Consider the following 21,010-nt stretch of genomic DNA (forward strand, 5'->3'; position numbering starts at 1 on the left):
GTTTGAGAGTATCATCACAGTAATACAACTTTTAATTTAAATAGTAAAATGACACATGTTTGGCTTTAAACAGCTTCTGAAACGTGATTGCATTTTTTTTATTTCTTTTTTTTATGCAGTACGAAGAACAAGTCATTCGTTGGTCACTGACATATTTGAACAGCACATGGGAGCTCATCTACTGCAGGTAAATATGACTCATTTAAATAAAATAAATATGTAAATATGAGATGTGATGTGCATCTTTTTACAGTATGTGACTGTGACAATTAAATTATTATTTGCTGCTTAATATTTTTGTGGAAACTGTTTTCAACACTATTCAAATAAATGCTGAAATTTTGATTTAAGAAAAGTAACATTTGATAATAATAAGAAGAAATGTTTCTTGAGCAGCAAATCAGCATATTAGAATGATTTCTGAAGGATCATGTGACACTAAAGACTGGAGTAATGATGCTGAAAATTCAGCTTTGATCACAGGAATAAATTACTTTTTAAAACATTAAAAAAGAAAACAGTCATTTTAAATGGTAATAATATTTCACAATATTACAGTTTTTACAGTATCAAATAGATGCAGTCTAATGCTGCATTTCCTAATGCAACTCTGCAATGCATAAATGTCTTGTTGTGTCAGAACTGTTTTGAGGTCGCTTTTGTAAATATGTCTTGTTGTTTAAAATGATGAGCAATATGCCATAAGTACAGGAATTTGGCTGTCTGACTTAAAAAAAAGGGGAAAAAAAGTAATTTGTAAGATAATTTTTTTTTATTACTAGAAGGGTTACCTTGAGAAAAAAAAGTAAAATGTTCAAAGAGGGACGGCGCTGATAGAAATCAAATTAAAACTTCTGAAAATCCTTATGATTCTTTGTCTCGTCTTCTGTCAGTAATAACTACATAATTGCGCTTTATTTCCAAGATTCCCGTCATTCCGGTCCACTCTCATTTGCATAGTGAACTCGTCACTTGCATAAATTACCGCCGCAACAACATCAGTCGTTCTCAACTAAAGTGCCCACTCTGCTTCACTCGTGCCTGTGTGTTATTACAATTAATATTATTCTTTAAATGAGTCCTGTAATTGGATGACTGTACACTTTTTATCTGCCAAGCGCTGTTCTGGTGTACCAGTGTATTTTGAAGTCAGGGGAAGATGTTGTGGTTTCTGTCTAAATCAATTTGATTCTTCCCTCATGTTGTTTTCCCTTTGAAGTCGATGCTTATGTCTACAGCCATAGACTTGATTCCATAAAAATCTTGAGATTTGTTCAGCAGTATTGATTTGGCTGGTTCAGGCTTTATTTGTTGGTTAGTTTTAGTTTAAGTTTGAAGTGTTACACCACTAAAATTTTAAACGCCATCTCTCATATTTCTGCGACGCTGTATAAAACAGCATTCACAACCAATTTTACATCCGTAAGGTGACATTTCTAAGTGAAAGATGATAATTAATGAGGGGAAAAAACTTGATGTTATTCCTTAGGCATCACATCATGAAAAGCGGTGTCTATATGCAAAAAATAAAATAAAAAATTGAAAATAAGTGGGTCTGATGACATCAGCTGAAGAAGAAAGTCATTTCAATCGATTGATTTCATATTGACATTAAACATCAGATATATTCTGACTGGCTGTGATTGTGTAGTGTTGTGCAAAACTTAGGCTACTTTTAGGTAGGACAGTCAATCCTTGTGAAAAAGTTGTATGCTTAAAGGAGAACTCCGGTCAATTTTAACATTGAGCTCATTTTTTGGTAAATTTAGAGTGCTGTCAGTACAGAGAACAACGACAAAAATCAGTGTTGCCTACACCATGTTATCCTCTTTTTAAAATTTGCACCCTGTTGACTTCAATGGGGCAAGTTTTAAACCTGCTTTTAGCCTCTTAACATCCTTTATGTGTCATTACAAGTGCACAGCCATTGTGAGTGATTCCTTCAGAGTGAACACGGTGAATCTGACTGCAGTAGATGTGAAAGATAGGAATAAAAATGAAGTTAATTCGGCCAGCGTTCATACCTGTATTTATTTCCTGTTTTCGGTCGAAGTCCATAGTAGTCGATTGTCGAGTTCACGCGCGTGATCATAGGTAACTAAGCAACAGTGGAGAACTTGACAATCGACTACTGTGGACTTCGACCGAAAACAGGATGTAAATACAGGTATGAGCGCTGGCCGAATTAACTTCATTTTTATTCATATCTTTCACATCTACTGCAGTCAGATTCACCCGTGTTAACTCTGAAGGAATCACTCACATTGGCTGGGCACTTGTAATGACACATCAAGGATGTTAAGAGGCTAAAAGCAGGTTTAAAACTTGCCCCATTGAAGTCAACAGGGTGCAAATTTTAAAAAGAGGATAACACGGTGTAGGCAACACCGATTTTTGTCGTTGTTCTCTGTACTGACAGCACTCCAAATTTACAAAAAAATGAGCTCAATGTTAAAATTGACTGGAGTTCTCCTTTAATTGTATTGCATGTGGACTTATATCGACTTAAAATCTTAAAAGCATTTTTTTTTTTAAATCTATACATGCAGATAATACAATATTAATGAAATAAGTTCACTTAAGTGTACTTAGAGTACATTTTCATGACTTAACACACTTGAGTGCACAAAAGTGCACTGTGTAATAATGTCAAATTAAGTTTTATAGTGCATTTTAAATGTTTGAATAATCTGTTGTCATGCTTTAAAGAAGTACACTTGTTTTGATGAGTAACATACTAAAGTACATGTAAAGTTTCAGCTACAGATGTGTTTTTCTCTTTGCAGTCTCTGGATGGATTCGTGTTCGTGGTCAGTCAAGAAGGCAGATTTCTGTATATCTCAGAGACTGTGTCCATCTACCTTGGCCTCTCACAGGTGAGACGGAAATGCTTACACATTGTAGCATACTTTATGCGTGGGCTGTTAATTTAATGTGTTAATTTAGTGCAACTAACTATTTTGGTAACTCTTCAATGTCGTTTATATGTTTTTAACAAAAATGCTTTTAAGACAAACCATGTGCAAATTCATAAGTCAACACCATTGCTGAGTATTTTCTCCTTAAAACTGAAGTGAACCAAATACAGTCTCAAAAACATTGTTTCCTACCGTCACAAACATGTAACTAATCTCGTCAATGTGCGGAGTGAGGCTTTTCCACAGTGAGCACAAGAACATCTTTAAGAAGGGACAGGAAAAATCATGTACAGTTAGCAATATAGTCGGTGAATTATGTATATGATGCATATTACAATGTTATGATGAACTTCATGCTTTTCTCCACTGATGTTCAGTTGTTCAAAGCGTTTCTAAGTTTACTGAGTTTTAGAAGGAAACTGTCTGACTCTGAGATGGCGAACAGGAACATGGTTTGTGTAACATTACTAACACACTATTAGCTGTTTGATAATGTAGTCAAGCCAAAGGCTAATCATACCAATTACCATTATGTGTCTGACGTATGGAGCATTACATAAAACACATTAACATTCTGATACATTGACTTATAGACGAGTCTGTATAATTCGCTCTTCAATTTTGTTCTTCTGAATCAGCTTCTGGTTCAAACATGAACGGCTGAATCGAACCATATTCATGGATCCATGTACTATGAAGCAAGGGTACTAGAGTTACATTCAAGCTATTTTAAGGCATGAAGTATTATTATCACAGGGAAGAATGTTTAGATATGTCATTTTGATTATCGAAGATTAGTTATAGAATTATTGACTGCAGGAGGACTTAAAAAAATTCATGTACATAATACATTTTAGTATTGTTTTTCTGTAAAAATAGATGAAGCGCTTTTTGTGTGAAAGATCAATATGCATCTAACTTGGACAAATATTGAAATATGCAGTTATTGTTATAACTATTGTGTAACTAATTCGACTGAAATCGGAAATCGATTGACAGTCCTGGTTTATGCTATAAAACACCAGCAATATACTTTCATCTGTGTTCATCTATGGTTGTGTTTTTTGCATATTGTGAATTTCCCTGCGTCCCTGTGCTCATTTCTCCAGCTCTCTTCCCATCTTGAGTCTCTCGCCTCTCCAGGTGCTTTCTCTCTGTTGATTGCCTGTGGCCTCTTGTACAGGGAATGTTAAGTCCTGCCATTTCACCCAGATGCATAAATAATAACAGTAATTACTCGCACAGCAATCAAAGCATCGCTCCAGCGAGCCGGGGTCTGTCTCGGGAACAAATCGATAGACATCTTAAAAGCCACATTGATTGTGTGGCAAAAAAGAATACACACACACACACAAACACTCTCGGATGGGTCTGAGGGGGGATGGGAAGACAGATAGTGAGTTTAGGAGGGAAAATAGATGTGAATGAGTTTGGTTGGTTGAGGAAAACCAGTGGAATTGTGAGTGGTAAACCCTTTTATGGGCGTCTTGCGGTTTCATTATTGACAAATTCTGATTCCTGAATACCTGCACAAGCAGGAGGCATATTCAGAAGAAGTTTTCAATGCTCACTGCTTACAGGGAACTACCCTCTAAAGGTGCATCACATTAGCATATTTTTGGTGAAATTTCACAAACAAAAATAGGTCCATTGTCTAATGTCAATAGTGTAGCGATGTATGAACCTAAGCAGTTTTCTGTTGGTCAACACAGTGTATTCATCTAACCAACTTCTGCGAAATATGTGTGGGGAAATCCTTCAGCCTCACACCTTTAGCCAGCGTCCAAATTGAAAAAATGAATTCATACATGACTTACTTTGGAACAGTTCACAGAAAGAAAGAAAAACATGCCACACAAAATACCAATACTACAATGTGCTACTTACATGAAGCGCACAAGACATGCAACTCTTTGACTCAACTCTTTGTTTTCAAACTTGTTCAGAATTTTTAAACAAATTAAGCATAAGGTCAAAAGGTGTTTAGAATCACGAGAAACATCAATTCAGTCAAGTGTGCTTTTACGTGTCTTGAAAAAGGCGGTTGCTAACAAGTGGCTTAATGGGACTATAGGGGTTGTTTGAGACATTAAACATCATCAGCCGAACAGGTAAACTCATCTACTCACTAGTCTGCACTCTTGTAAACTATTACATCTCAAACTTTTAGTGAAAAAGTTTTTGTTATTTTAATTTTTTTATAAAGACTGAAAGAGTTGTCAGAAGCTTAGTGGTGGTGATGTTGAAGTCGAGCAACCGTGGTGTAGTTTGTTTATAGTCTAAGGCTTATTTCTGCCAATTGTATTTAGGCTTAATTTGGATATATTTTATCAAATTGATTTTTGGGAGCAGCAGTGGCAATGTGCTTATCTGATCATGCACCTGCCTAAAGTTTTTGGATGTGCGCATATTATTTTGAATTAATTTGCGAAAATTATCTTAATTGACAGAACGTATCATAAACTTTTGTTGATCACACAGCTTATTTTTTGCGACAATCCAAAAGCCAATAGAAAAATCCTATTGGGTTTCTGTCGAGGGAACCAGTGTGATGCTAACTTCCAGGTTGGTCTACAAAAATATGCCATCACTGCAGCTCTCTATTGTTGTCTGGTCGAGTTTACACGGCCACGGCCCTTCAGTCCGGCCTCTGTCTGGGTCTCTAAAGGTCAACACAGGAGGAAATACATTAACTGTAAGCACAAGACCCCACTTGTTACCTTGTGTCAGAGGTCATGACACGCCATCGTAGATAGAGCCATCCCTTCTGGTTAATCCTTGTGACCTCTCGAAAAGACAGTAGGGTTCCTTAGGCGGATTACGCAGGGTCAGGAACCCTGAAAGCGGGATGATACGCCTGCTTCCAGACTGCTTGCCCTACAGAAGCCAAAGCTTCAGGCCTAGATGGAGGTCTAGGAGCTTAGCCCCTCGTCTCCTCTCCACGGCCAGAGCCACAGCATCTGGGAAATATGGAGGGGTGTATGGGGTGGGAAATTGATCCTAGGCTGATTAGTATGCAGACCCATCACCTTGCCTCCTCCCCATCTCTTCCTCCTCCTCGTCCTCTTCTCTTGCTCCTCTCCCATCAGTCAGAAGCAGACTGAGAGAGTGTTGTGGACAACTGCCCGGACGCCTCATACATATTAAATCCCAGCTATTATTTATATCATGTCTTTCTCTTGCTCTCTCCTGCTCTCTCTCTCTCTCTCTCTCTCTCTCTCTCTCTCTCTCTCTCTCTCTCTCTCTCTCTCTCTCTCTCTCTCTCTCTCTCTTCTTAACCCTCTTCTTAACACTTACCAACAACCTTTTCTCACCTTTTCTATTTCTCATTCCTCTTTCAACATCTCTCTGGTTCTTTGAAGAGCCTTTCTACTGATGTCTGATTTTCAAACAAATTGTTCTTTTGGGTTCTTGTTATGGTTGTTAGGATGTTAATTTTATACTGTATAGGTAATTATGAAATGATAAAATAAAAGGATCTATATAAAAAAAAAAAATACACACACACACACACACACATATATATATTATTATATATATATATATTTATGTTAACTCTTTCCCCCGCCAGCATTTTTGAAAAAAGTTGCTATAGTCAGCGCCAGCATTTTTTTTATCATTTTCACTAGTTTCATGGCCGCCAGAATATTTTGTTGTATGAATATCAAAATATGCAATATATAATACAGAGCCTCTTCTTTTTAATAACACCCAAAAAATTCTGTCAATGGCGGGGAAGCGTTGTCTCATAAATGATGGAAATTTCGGTCAATGGTGGGGGAAAAGTTAATAATTAGAATTATATGCATCAATATATGTCAGTGTTGCCAAGTCTGCAGTTTTCTCTTGGGCTTCCTTTTAAACTCTTGCCGCTGGTTGATATTTGGGCTATTTTTGATTGGCCGTTTTGTTGCGCAGACGTGGCAACTCTGGTCATTGTACAGTACATCGACATGACATAAGAAGAGTGTCCTACTTGGCATATATCCGGAAAAAAGAATTCATGCATTTGTTCTAGCCAAAAATAAAAACGTAAACGTTTTTAAAATAAAGCACTTTACTGATGTTTAGAGCTAACAATTGCTCTGTCAGATCAATCACACATCACAAGTTATCTAGCTACCTATTGAGCCACTGAAATGTCTTACCTGTTCACCAGAAAAAGACGCCTCTGCATCAGTCTTCAATCCCTTCAGATCTATGACGTTTTATATATCTATATATCTATATATATATTATATATATGTATGTATATATATATATATATATATATTATATATATGTATGTATATGTATGTGTGTGTATATATATATATGTGTATGTATGTATATATATGAATGTATGTATATATATGTGTGTGTGTGTATATATATGTGTATATATATGTATATGAAGAGTTCAGATGTAAAAGCCTCTAAGTGCCATCTGAAATTGTCTTCTAGAATGATCATTTTTATCAAGCTCGTAAATTTAAGTTCAGCAATTTCACTTAAATGGCAATGAAAATTGCCTATTAATTGTCATTTAAGTGAAATTACTGAACTTAAATATACAAGCTTGATAAAAATGACAATTCTAGAAGAAATTTTCAGATGGCACTTAGAGGCTTTTACATCTGAACTCTTCATATATATGTATATATCTATATATTTCTGTGTTGAACCATGAGCACGACTGTGTCAAGATAAACACAGTTAAGCTTAAAAGTCACATGCATTCTTGTCCATTTCACTGCATCTAGCTGATTTTGAATGCAAGAGCGTGTCCAGTGAACGGCCCCTGACACGCTACTACAGGCCACCACACAGGCAACAGCACAGAATAAGCAAGGAGCCGTTCACACAGGACGTGTTTTTGTTTTCAAAAACAGCAAGATGGAGAGCAACAAAATGGAATATAATGCAGGTGTCTTGAGATTTACTTTTTAAAGTTTCACTGTTTTGACATGACATAACCTCTTAAAATGCAATGAAATGGATACCATGGGCCTTTTTAAATAAATTAAAATTAAAAGATACATTTTGAAATAAGCAAATTTCAGTTAGATGGACAATGTTTTTTATATATAAAATGAAATATATATAAAGGAAAATTGCAGGTTAAATTAAAGAGAATTTCAGGACAAATTATTACAGTGTTGACTCAAATGAATCAGTGTTTTTGAAACTGGCTCCTTGAAACTAATTGTCCAAATGAATAGATTCATTGCAGTAAATAAGACTTGCCAATGCTATTCTTGTCCCCCTATAATCTATAGTGCATGCTTTTTCCACAGTTACATTCATTCTTACAGACCCAGTGTCCTCCAGTGGATCCTTTTAATTGAGATTTCCCAAAAGCTCCTTCATGCACCTTTGGTGTCTACTTGCTTCCAAAAATCTGAGATCCCATCAGCGCCACTCCAACAAGCTAAACATCCCTCTCCAAGGCACTGTGGATCAGATTAAGTTCTCCAAGCCAGACCACCTGTCTGCTGGATTTACCTCCACCTTTACCTCTCAATTAGCCGACACAGGCTTAAAACCCCAGACTCTTCTCAATTCATCCCTCAACTGATCCCCAATTACACAGCCCCGCTTTTCATCCACCGTCTCCTTTCTGCTCTTCCCTCTGTTTGCATGCAACCTGCCTTGCACACACACATTAGTGTCCTTGACGGCCAGCGGAAAATCCTTTAAAATCCCTCCGTAAATGGATCTAATCCCATAATAAATGGCTGTGTCCCACAGACAAGGGTGTGAGGGAGAAACCGGCCTTTTATCAGGATACTGTAGAATGAAATCTGACCCACACAGATTACTTTTTTTTTATAGATCCAGGAGTCGCAGAAATGCAAATTACACCATTTTTAACCCTTACTAGTTAAGTAAGGTGTTATGGGAATATTGTAAAAAAAAAAAAAAAAAACTGTTATCATGTACTCATCTTCTGGATCCAGTCTTGTATGCCTTTTTCTTTTGTGCAACACAAAAGGATCTGTTTTGCAGAATGTCCAGGCTGCTCTTTTTTCAAACAAAGAAAGCTCATTCCCCCCCTTAAAAGGTAACATAGAAGTCCATATGATCATTCCTGTAGTCTTCTAAAGCCATACATATAAAATAAATGTGCAAAATAATATGAAAATGCAAAATGCATTTTAAAGATTTTTTTTTTTCTGTCACTGCTGTCAAATCTCCTTCATGCTTGCAATTAAAAAAAAAATCACATTAGGTTGTATTGGACAGTGGTTCATAACTAGGGGGCCTCAGCAAACTTACAAAGCGTGCCTCAAGATAACTTATAATATATTTTAAATGTAATTTATTCTACAGGCTGCTTTTTACAAATTGTATAAGAAACTCAAAACAGTTGAGCGTCATAAAACTTAACACACCAACAATGTATAGATTTAACAATGTTATAGAAATTAAATTATATAGTGATTCACATCCATTTTCCCCTTTCCGTGGAACACAAAAGCAAGTACAAGCTGCTCTTTACCATGCAAACAAAAGTGGAAATGGGAACCAAGATGCTCCAAAAAGTCCAAAGGGACAAAAGAGGCATTGAAATAAGTTAAAGCAAATACAAATCAAGATATTTCTTAGTTTTTCTTTGAAGAACCAGGATTCCTACTTTCTTGGAAAACCTGCATATATGACGTAGCCTAATTTTAAAAGTGTGATTTCTAGACCTGAAGAAGTCATGTGAATTAATACAATCTTAAAAATCCATAGGCAATTTATTATGAATACACATTTTTCGAGTTAAGCCAAACTCTTAAGTATTTTAGCATGTAGAAATTGACTATAAATATATTTTTTAAATCCTCACCCTTAGATCTTATCCATTAAATCATGAACAACTGGAAGAGTCATGCAAATTCGTTGGTTAAAAAGAGGGAAGTGGGAAGCTTCAAATGAAAGATTCTTCTGTAAATTAAACTGACAGAAACTAGGAATGTTGGGCCCCTGAATATTGTAGTGAACAATGGGGGGCCTTGGAGTCAAAAAGATATTGACCATCTTGGTCCCCTTTCCACTTTTGTTTGTATGGTAAAGAGCAGCTTGGACATGCTTTTGTGTTCCACGGGTGGAGGAAAACTGATTTGAATGACATGAGGGTGAATAAATGATGACAGAACGTTTTATTTTTGTCTCAGCTATTCCTTTAAGAATGACTTGTAGGTTTTTCTTTTGTTCATTTTTATAACATTTTTAAGTCTATTCATGGTTGGTGATTTAAGTTTTATGAAGCCAGCCTGTTTTGAGTTTCTTATACGTTTTGTAAAATGCAGCAGGTAAACTATTAATTCGAGGTCATGGTACACTATAATTAATGTTTTATGTGTAGCATTGCTTTTATCTCTCTCTGATGTTTTCTTCCCCAGTGTAAGGGTTTAGAAATATGTGTGTGCTTGTGTATACTTGCGCATTACATATGTAGGAATAGCTATAGACGATCTTGTTTATTTACTTTTTCAAGGTCTCTCATTGGTTGTTAGCCAATATGTTGTGATCTATGTCATGTTTCTTAAATTAATGTTACTCTGTATTGATCTGCGTGTGTGCATGTGTATGTATGTGTGTATCTGCCTGCTCAGGTGGAGTTGACTGGCAGTAGCGTGTTCGATTACATCCACCCTGCGGATCATGTCGAGATGGCAGAGCGTCTTGGCATTAGGCCACACCTCCGAGCCGAGGCAGGCTGTCAAACGTCCCATGAGAGTGCTTCAAGCTCCGCCTCCGCATCCTCACTGGCTGGCACTCCAGAACCAGGTAACGCTCCTTTAGAGGTCTAGCTTTATTTAACTTACATTTTTCCTCAATAGTTTGGTACTTATGGAGACTCTAAAAGTATATTGTAACTTTTAGAACTCAAAACATATAATGAAAAGGTGCAGCAGTAACTTTTTGTCGTTAATAACATACATACATTTTAACACATGATCACCCACATACACTATTCAGTGTTGGCACACCAAAACCCATCAGATCTTGTGCTGATCCTGGGTAGAAGACCAGCTGTTCTGCAGCAAAGTGCTGTTTCTCATTGTCAAGAGGGTATTTGCATAGAAGGCTTAAAGCAGTGCAGCAAAAAACACTTGTTTAATTCTAAGGGTCAGCGAGAGGGTGGAAAAGGACTGTGAAAAACAAAAATATCACTGCTTTGGGTGCTAAAAACCTTGACAAACATTATAAGTGGACCTCAGGAAAAAAATTAATTATAGTTCTTTCCTGCATATTTCTCAACATTGGTTGTTCTGAGCTTCACCAACCCGAACTCATTAAAAAAACATAACTATTTATGTTTTGGCAAATTCATATAAATTTGTACGAATTGAGTAATTTGAAAACTAAATATATATATTTTTTTAAGTAGACGAAGAAGAAAAAAACTAATCATGAAGGTCCATCCCTAACATTAAAGGGTTAGCCTAGTTCACCCAAAAATTATGTAATTAATTACTCATCCTCATGTCGTTCCAAACCTGTTAGACTTTCGTTCATCTTCAGAACACAAATGAAGATCTTTTTAATGAAATTGAGAGATTTCTGTCCCTCCATTGACAGCTACGCAACATCCACTTTGACACTTCAAAAAGTTCATAAAGAGATTGTAATGAATCGAGTGGTTTAGTCTCTTTCTGAAGAGGATCGATTGCTTTATATGATGAACAGATTTAATTTAGGCTTTTATTCACATAAATATTCACCAACTCACACATCAGTTGTAGTAAACGGAAGCATGTTTGCTTGACGTACGAGAACCAATGAGGTTCATTCTCGTGTTACGCAGCATGTTTGAGCTTCAGCAAGAACCAATGAGGTTTGTTCTCGTGCGTCAAGCATGCTCGGTTGAGCTTCTCTTTATGTTTGCTGATCAATGTTTATATGTGAAAAAAAGACTAAATTAAACCTGTTCATCTTATAAAGTGATTGAATCTCTTCAGAAAATTTGGACTAAACCACTCAGTTCATATGGATTAGTTTTACGATCTATGAACTTTTTGAAGCGTCAAAATGTATCTTGTGTAGTCTAGTTGTGAATGAAAGTCTTACAGGTTTGGAATGACATGAGGGTGAGCACATGATGACAATTTTCATTTTTGGGTGAACTAACACTTTAATCCTCACTGGAACATAAGCAGATCGTACAAAAACGTACAAATAAGATCGTAAAAATGAAGAAAAAAAAATCACCAAAACATAAACTAGTTTGGATTTGCCATGGGAGTGTGCAGGCGGTCCAGCTGTTCATTCTTGTTGTCATATCAGATCTGTGGACTGTGAAATATTGTTCAAAGGTTCATCTTTGTGTTGTGTGTCTTCCTCTGTAGCTCCATCCAGCCCCTGTTCTCCAGTCAGAGAGTTTTCAGAACGGGGCTTCTTCATCCGGATGAAATCCACCCTCACCAAGCGTGGCCTCCATGTTAAATCCTCAGGCTATAAAGTGAGTCCTTCATGTGGAACTTGTTACATGTGTGAGGATTGTAAAATGTACAACAAAAGTAAGGATTTTCTGTTCACACCAAGACTAATGTTTTGTGTAATCTTAATTTGAATAAATGACTGTTAATGCATCTGTTCAGAACGGTGTGAACATTCGCATCCCATCAAAGCGAGAGGATTTTTTTACAAAGTGGCGTTCTAATATCTTTTCCATCGCACTTTGAAACTGGAAAAACTGGACACCCAATAAGATTTGCGCTTTTGGTCACATGCCCAGAGCTGCTGTTGCATAAAACTATGGCTGTCTGAAATCACCCCTAATTCACCTCATTCATTATTCCCTACATTTCTCCACTAATGTAGACTACTTGATGGAGTGAATGAAAACGAGTGAGTGAATTCGGACACTGAATGCCGGAAGGGCTACCGCTTTTGCATAGTTTGAGCTTGCTGTTTACTAATCATTTGAAACTTAGCAAACTGGCAGCTCCAGTATCTTGAACTCTGTCATGGTAATTAACTATGTATAAAACTTAATTAAACAATTTAATAATCAATAAAAAAGGAATTGGATGCATGGATGATTCAGCTGCGGCGCCATCTTTTGGTCAGATGCGGGAATTCATTCGCTGCACGACTCTCACAGTGCATTATGGGTATTTTCTAGCCGTTGAGTGTACATCGGTTGTACACTCGTTATTGCGGTGCATTGTTGGATTAAATGAGTGCACTCGATAACGTCCACTATGGTTCCGAACACCACAAGAAATGGCTGTCCCTTCAAATAGTGCCCTATTTAAGTTTATAGGGGGTAATTTCGGACACAGCCTATGACTTAGTCTCTTTACTTTTGTACCATATTTTCCATAAATAAAGTTGCACCGGGTCAAAATTGCATTGTTAAAAGAAAAAAAGTACAGATAAGTCACAATGGTGTTTAAGTCACATTTTATTATTACATCCATGTAAATTACTGGTAAATAAAATAAAAACATTATAAAATTTAAGTTCCCCTTACCCCATGAATATATATTTTTTTATTCTTGTTCTGTATATCGTTAAATATAAAATATTAAGTATAAAAACATTCATTATAAACGACAAATATTATAAACACCAAGCCTAAACGAATTTAAAGCGAAACTGAATGTGAGGAGAGATTAAAACTGAAGCCCATAGGGGCTTCAACACTGTTTTGACTAGAATATTAGCATTTAATAATATTTATTTGATTGTGTTTGAATGATTTTATAAACTGAACTGCTCATTTAATTCCGGTGAATTCAGGTGATTCATGTGACAGGTCGGATTCGGTGTCGGCCAGCCCTGGTGCCAGGCTCCCCCCGCCCCTTGCATCGGCCAATGGGATTGGTTGCTCTGGCGCACACGCTTCCGCCCTCCACGCTCAATGAGGTGCGCATGGAAAGTAACATGTTTGTCTTCCGCGTCAACATGGACCTGCAGATCAGCTACTGCGAGAACAGGTAACCTCCCAGCATGCCTTTCAGTCTCAATTACATCATCTCTAGCTAGTAGTTACCTTTGCCAGAGTGTTTGCCCTTAATTATTGTAAATAATAATGTGTACCATATTTGATTGCATTAACACTGTGTCCCAAGCCTGTGGAATAGAATTGCACTACACGGCCGAAAGTATGTTTGGAAATGAAAATTTATGTGCACTCAAAATTCAACTTTTTCAGTGTCTGTGAAGCAAACTGACATTTAATAAAGTAAACGATAGCACTATATTTTACAGTCCTGTTCCGCATGTACATGCTATGTACTTATTATAGTAATTGCAATAACTGGGTAATAACTAGGTACTAACCCTGAACCTAACCTGAACCCATGTAGTTACCCTTATATTACCCAGTACTTTGGAGTAAGTACACATGCTGTAAAATAAGGTACAACCAAGTAAACATTTAATAAATCTGCCATAATAAATGGAAGTAAGTGTTGTAGAGAGTCACTGGCCTAGTTCACATTGACAGCCACTGTTGGTGTCTGTCCGAGCTTGTTTTCGCTGATTGGACATGTTGAATCGTCACTTGTCGTGTCGTGGATTGTCTGAGAAGTGACGTACTGTATTGAGGTATTGTCGGTGTCTGTCGGTGCAATGTGAATTGGCCTTTATATGTGTCCTTGTGTGGGTTTTGTAGGATTTCAGAGTATATGGACCTGAGCCCAGCTGAGGTGGTTGGCCAAACCTGCTACAACTTTATCCATGCGGAAGACCTGGACACCATCAGGCAGAGCCATGAAGACTGTAAGCCTGTCAGGATTTGTGCTAGCTTTTTTTCACCTCCCAATCAAGCAAATATTTATATTTTCAATCCTGGGTTTGATCTTGATAAACTAAAATAGCTTATTACACAGCTCTCTCAAATTTCTTTTATTTTCATCATTTTCTTTTATATTTATTTTATTATAATTTGTAAGTATGCATTTCATGTCATGAACTTGATCACGCTTTTGGGTTTTATCTTGTCATAATGACCAAGAAAACTGTTATCCTTTACCTATAATGTACTGTAGGACAGATAAGGAAATATGAAGATCTTTTGTAATGGTGACAGCATAAAATGAATGGAAAAAGAAAATAATGTTAGTTTGAACAGGTCAACATTTAAAGAACAGTTGTATATGTTTGGGCAGTTTAAGAGCCAGAAGCTGCTATTTACAATAATTACATTTTGACAACATCGCCCCCTAGCCAAATAAACAAATTGTGTAACTCTTCTCTACTTCCAGGTTTAAGAAATGTATTGTGGTTTTCAGATATTCAAACCTAATATTTAATCTGACTCCTTCACTAATTATTTTCCTTTTCTCTTAGTGCTGCGGAAAGGGCAGGTTGTGACTAGGTATTATCGGTGGCTGCAGAAGCGAGGAGGGTATCTGTGGATTCAGTCCTGTGCCACCGTGTCCATTAACCACAAAGCGCCCCATGAGCGTAACGTCATCTGGGTCAACTATGTGCTCAGGTCAGCTTCCTAGTGACCTTATGTGTTTGTGTTTTTGAGTGTTGCGCTACAGTATAAAAAATATGTTAATGTGATGAGAGTTTCCACAGTGGCACTTGTAAACGCTCTTCCTCTCCATCTGTCTGCAGTAATCTTCATCACACAAGTGCACACACGTTCAAAGAAGTCAGACAAAAACAAGAAAAAAATTGGCTGAATTTCAGTGATAATTGGACTGGTGATATATAATTACACCAAATGGATGTCAAAATTTTCTGGCTGAATGGTGTTTTAGTTAATTAGCTTTGTAATTACGATAGCTAATTAACTTCTATAGCACCCTGCTGGAGTCATGTTCATGTTCAGAAGGGTTTTTCTGGTGTGTGTGTGTGTGTGTGTTGAAAGCGTTATCACAAGTGAGTACCTCTCATTCCACGCTGTTATTCTCTGTGAGGAGGAAACTCTATTATAGCTATGTTCAAAAATCTTCCTAACCGTCATGAAACCTTTGACTGATTTGGATCTTTCTACATAGTGAGCAAAGGTCATTTATTAGCACAAAACCAAGTTCTCATGCACAGCACGAGACTCGGTTATGTTTACAATTTATCCCAATAGATTTTTCCATAAGCATATGTTGCTAAGCCAACAATGATTTTAGTATAAAATACATAACACACAAATTTTTGGTCAAATGCAACTATTTTATATATATCTGTCTGCCATCTTGGATATTTTTTTCACTGATTTGGTTGCAAAACATTTTCGGATTCTTCTCAATATCACTGCCATATTTATAGAGCACAATTAAAAACAACAGTTGACCAATTGTGTTGTATGATGATTTCAAAAAAGGAAGACAAATGCTGGACCTTACATAAACTACACCAAGATGAGGAAAAACAACAACATATAAACACACTGTGTAACAGGTTGATAAATGAGATTCTGTCTTTTTGACAAACAAGTCATTTTAAAGTTGGAGAAAAAAAATGAAATGTATGCATGCATGGGTGAATCATTGCCAATAAGATCATGTCATGCCTACTTTAATGCTGTTGCCTATCTGTTGGAAAAGCCTTTGTGTTGGGAGTGTCTATATGATGCCTTAAAGCGCTGCCTAGGTAGGCAGCTAACCTAAATTTTGGAACAGGCACTATATATGGTATCAGTACTTCATATAGTGCAACCTCCTGTTGTGTGATTCAGCCATACTAAATAATTGGAGAATCACTGTTAACCTGTGGCACAGGGTTTAGTATTTAGACTGTCAAATGTGTAAAGCTCCCTAAGGTAAACTGCTTGCACTCTTTTATCTGTATTTTCAGTCGAACAGAGCTGGCAGACATGCCTCTGGACTTATCACAACTCCCAGAAAGCCTGAGGGCAGAGCGGCTTCAAGCAAGCTCTTCCCCACGTGACACCTCTCCAAAGGCACAAGGTATGCTCTTAGCCCCACACACAATTATCTATCCATACACTAGTAATAAGCTACTCAACAGCCCGAATCAGCAGACTTATCTTCTCTCCAGGCTCCACAGCGACACAGCCATTGAAAGGCAGGTCCGAGACAGACCACAAAGGGAAGGAACCATTTTCGCACACTGCTGCCAGCCAATCAGAGAGCACCAGGAAGAGATCGCACCAGTCTGACCCTGAAAGTGGTCCTCCCGAGGCGAGGAGGCGGATTGAAGTGTTTCGTCAGAGAGAAGACAGCCCATGTACCTCCTCGGACCAAGCCAGCGACAGCGAGGTGGAAGAGGACGATGAGAGAGTGAGCGAGTGGGACCACAACCCCACCAGCAAACGGGTGAAGAGCGAAGAGGGGGCACTGAAACAAGGCAATGGGGCCAACGGAGCAGGTAAGATCCACAACGGCCGCGCTGTGATCCAGCACCTTAAGAGCGTGGTGACCAGTTCTGGGTCGAATATTAAGACTGAACAAGAAGTGATAGGCACAACTCTAGGTGCAGGCTCTGGGAGGCGCTGGAGCCAACCTCAGCACAGCAGTGTAGGAACCAATGGCAGCAGTCCACCTTCCCAACCTCCAAACCCCACCCCAACAGAAGCTCCATCCAAGGGTCTGTTCAACCCCCCGTCCCCAACTCTGTCTCCACCCATCTTAGCCTCGTCCCTGCCAAGAGATGAACGGTCCATCCACGGAGGGCGTGCTCCAGACTTCGAGCTCCTGCAGAGACTGACTGCGAGTGGGGCTGCGGGACGTGTGCTCTTTCACCCCCTGGCGCTTGGCCCACAGGGGCCTCAGAGTCTCTACGCTCCCAGCACCATCCGCTACGCCCCACCTGAGATGCCTACAGCTCACGCTGACGGGCACCACTCGGACCATGTGGTCAAAACTCCCGCTTTCTTTCCCCACCTGCAAAGGATCGCGTCTCTGCCTCCTTTTAGCGGCTTTTCTCCAGCCGAACCCACCTTTCCTCCAACCCTGCCCTTCTGTATGAACGGACTGAGGGGGGCGGCAGGGACAGATGAGGATTGAGGGAGTAAGACAGAAACAAATATCTAAAGGAGAGGCGGAAGTGATTGTAAAGGATGGCACAACATTGAGAGAGGAACTACAGAAGAACTTGAGGTTTGCCAAACAGTCTTCCCAGAATCCTCTCCGAACTTTCCTGTTACTTTGTTAGTGTGTCTTCCTCTCTCTGGACAAGCAGTCAAAGCCATACTGAACATATGAAGGACATCATGCAACTTACACAGAGGGGCCATCGTTGAGGCCCGAACCATTGGGAATATACAGGACCGTCATTGGGTAGGAGGCTCTTTGATGAGGAGCGTGTTGCGCGTACTACTAACCTTCTTGGCCCCCAGGACATGGGCCCACCTATATATTTTTTTCCAAGTCCCAATGAATTTAAGAAACCACACAGGAATATGCAAGTATGGACAAAAGTAGCATGGCAGCAATTCCCAAATAAGACATTCCTAAGGAAACAATACATAAGAAAGCACAGTCCACAGGTCCTTGACTGACAGAGGGATCGCAGTGAAAATAAAGATTAGAACTTTTCAACAGTGTAGAATTTTCATTTTTGTAAAAAAAAAAGAATTGTCTTTAAACATCTGAAAAAAAGAATCACTTAAAAAATGATAAATTCAAGGTCATAGCCATATATAGACAACACCGAGTTGAAAGACTTCATACGTACAAAGGCCCTAAAAGATTTTTTTTTCTTTTCCCACAAGTCATGAGAAAATATCATGGCCTAATCTTCCTATAATAAATTTGGGGGCTTTTGAGGGGTTGTGGGCGGGATGGGTGTGGATAAGTGTGTCTATTTGTCATGTATCATGTCCAAGCACTTATAGTATATTGTTGCATACACGTAGCACTTCATCCATGGCCAGACATTCTAGTTCTAAAACCACAGGAATTACGTTTACAGCTTTTGTGGCAGAAATGTGGGGAAGATTCTGGGAACCGAAGTGTGTAGAACATTGCCTGTTATATAAAGGTGTAATGAAAAAATAAAATGCTCATTGGAAGAATATCATGAACTCTATTAATCCCAAGTCACATTTCACTCAAAAATCCAAAGTAAGAAATTATATTTTGCTTGATTTATGATTTTGTGACATTATTTTAATGTGAATTTAAGCATATTCTCTCCAAATTCTCATTACTGTAGTTCAAAAAAGTCTACTTTTTTTTTACTGTAATACAGTTCAAATTAGTATTACAGTAATGATAATTTAATGAAAATCACCAATGAGAATAATGGGAATTACAAAAAAATTCTATTAAAACACCCATTTGCATTACACATTGAAAATTTGACCCAGTTTTCATTCCCTCGGGTCATTTTGACTCCAAACTTATTTAATCTTTTTTTTTTTTAAATTGAGTGTTCATTGGAGGGATCCAAGACCTTAGGACCTTTGTCACACTTGAACCACGAATGCACACCTTTTTTTTTTACTTGATTCTAGGAGTTTGTGGTTGTAATAAAAAAAGAGTAACAAATCCTGGCAGGTCAATTCGAAGCCCTTAGGAATGAATGGAATGCGAGGAATGCTCCACTATACATAGAAAAACCTAAAAAATGCTCAAAATACTACAAATGCTAAAACTTTTCCAAAAAATGATGTAATAATGTCTACATGTGTATTTGAAAACATTCTGAAGAGATAAACTCAAAAACTGACTTTAGGACCCAGCGGAATAGCTCATTTGCTCCATATAGTGCTATAAGCCCATCTAGTGGCAAGAGTCATGAAATATCATGTTATATATTTTTTTTTTCCACAAGAGGTCAGCAAAGACACCAAAATTGACCCAATGTGAGATATTTTGAGCTGATCTGAGTTTATGCATGTTTTTTTTTTTAGGTTGAAGTTGAAAGAATGCGAAGAATGTGCTTAAATATATTATTTATTGATGAAACCTAAAAAAAAAAAAAAAAAAAAAGCTTTCTGGACAAAAACAAAAAAGTCGTTTTGACCTGCGAGGGAAGTATTTGTTACAGAATGCACGGAGAGGACAAAACTGCAAGGAACTGCAATTTCCTTAAAATAGGCTTTGTAATAAAACCTAATGTAATATGCTAATTTTCTACATGCAAAATATAATTTCATTTTTTGTCTTTTGAGTTTGGGATTAAATGTGACCTGGACATTGTAGGAATTTCCCCTCTATGTAAAGCTGAGGCACAGGAGCTCTGTTCCCAAATCTAGTGAGGTGCCTAGCATTGCAATGCATCTTACGAGCTCCTGATGTGAGGCTGTTCCATAGACAGTAAAACTGAGATACCTTATTTTGACCAGATTCTAAGATAGCATCTCATTTCATTGTGGATCATAGAATACATTGCAGCAATATTTGTTCATACAGTATATTCTGTATGTATTCTTTACCCATTAAAGTACTGTTAGCAACATGCAAACATCAAATTACTGGAATCAATGGCAAGGCAGTTCACTAGATTATGGAACAGAGTCAGGGTGCCAAACAACAAGGTCTATGTACTTTACAGGCATAATTATTATAATATCCTAATAAAAAAACAAAATGGAATTAAACAAATGTAGTACTTTATAAACCCATATTATGCCTGTGTTTAATTCTACAAAAATGTGACTAAAGATCCAGAGCTAGCTTTCTTAGATATAGGTACCTTTCACAAGGATGGACAGATTACATAAATTTCAGTTCCTTTCAGAGTGCAGTCACTAAAATAGTTTTATGAAGAAAAATATGGATGTTGTAAGTGGACCACAAAAACAATATTAAGTTCTGGTAACTCATGAAACCACACCGAAGATAACAGGACGTGGTTTAAGCCGTAACTAATTACAAGAGGGCAGATACAAGCTTCACCATGTGAACATTTTTCTTGGTTTTTCAATTTCTTGTGGATGCGGGTTTCTCTGCCCATGCAGTATTTCCAGATATGATGGTTTTCAGTAGCATTAAATGATATGAGATGGTTTTTATTTGTATTTGTGATTGTGTATGAATGTGTAAATAGTTGAGAGCGAGAATCAGTCGTGAAACATCAGCACATGAGTTGGTGTTTCTTTAACCTTTGCCATCACTGTGACTCTTAACTTCTTTATGATCAGATGTTTGTGAAAATACAGCGCCATGAGCTTTGAATGAAAATGATACACTGTAAAAAATGATTATTATGATAATCCAAACCACAATAATAAACTCTATTCCAATAATGGA

At 37.7% G+C, this 21,010-nt stretch overlaps 1 protein-coding gene across 1 annotated transcript in view; it reads left to right on the forward strand.

Moving 5' to 3' along the window:
* npas1 (neuronal PAS domain protein 1) overlaps positions 1 to 21,010 on the forward strand; it is a 45,919-nt gene extending 24,909 nt beyond the window's left edge. Inside the window, exons 4-12 of the mRNA XM_084126176.1 lie at positions 120 to 187; positions 2,787 to 2,876; positions 10,502 to 10,676; positions 12,239 to 12,351; positions 13,638 to 13,834; positions 14,515 to 14,621; positions 15,192 to 15,339; positions 16,647 to 16,759; positions 16,851 to 21,010. Of these exons, the coding sequence (XP_083982302.1) occupies positions 120 to 187; positions 2,787 to 2,876; positions 10,502 to 10,676; positions 12,239 to 12,351; positions 13,638 to 13,834; positions 14,515 to 14,621; positions 15,192 to 15,339; positions 16,647 to 16,759; positions 16,851 to 17,818 (1,979 nt within the window). The 3' untranslated portion in view covers positions 17,819 to 21,010. The remainder of the gene's footprint in view (positions 1 to 119; positions 188 to 2,786; positions 2,877 to 10,501; positions 10,677 to 12,238; positions 12,352 to 13,637; positions 13,835 to 14,514; positions 14,622 to 15,191; positions 15,340 to 16,646; positions 16,760 to 16,850) is intronic.

This window comes from Abramis brama (assembly GCF_963993115.1).
Source record: "Abramis brama genome assembly, chromosome: 10".
NCBI lineage: Eukaryota > Metazoa > Chordata > Actinopteri > Cypriniformes > Leuciscidae > Abramis > Abramis brama.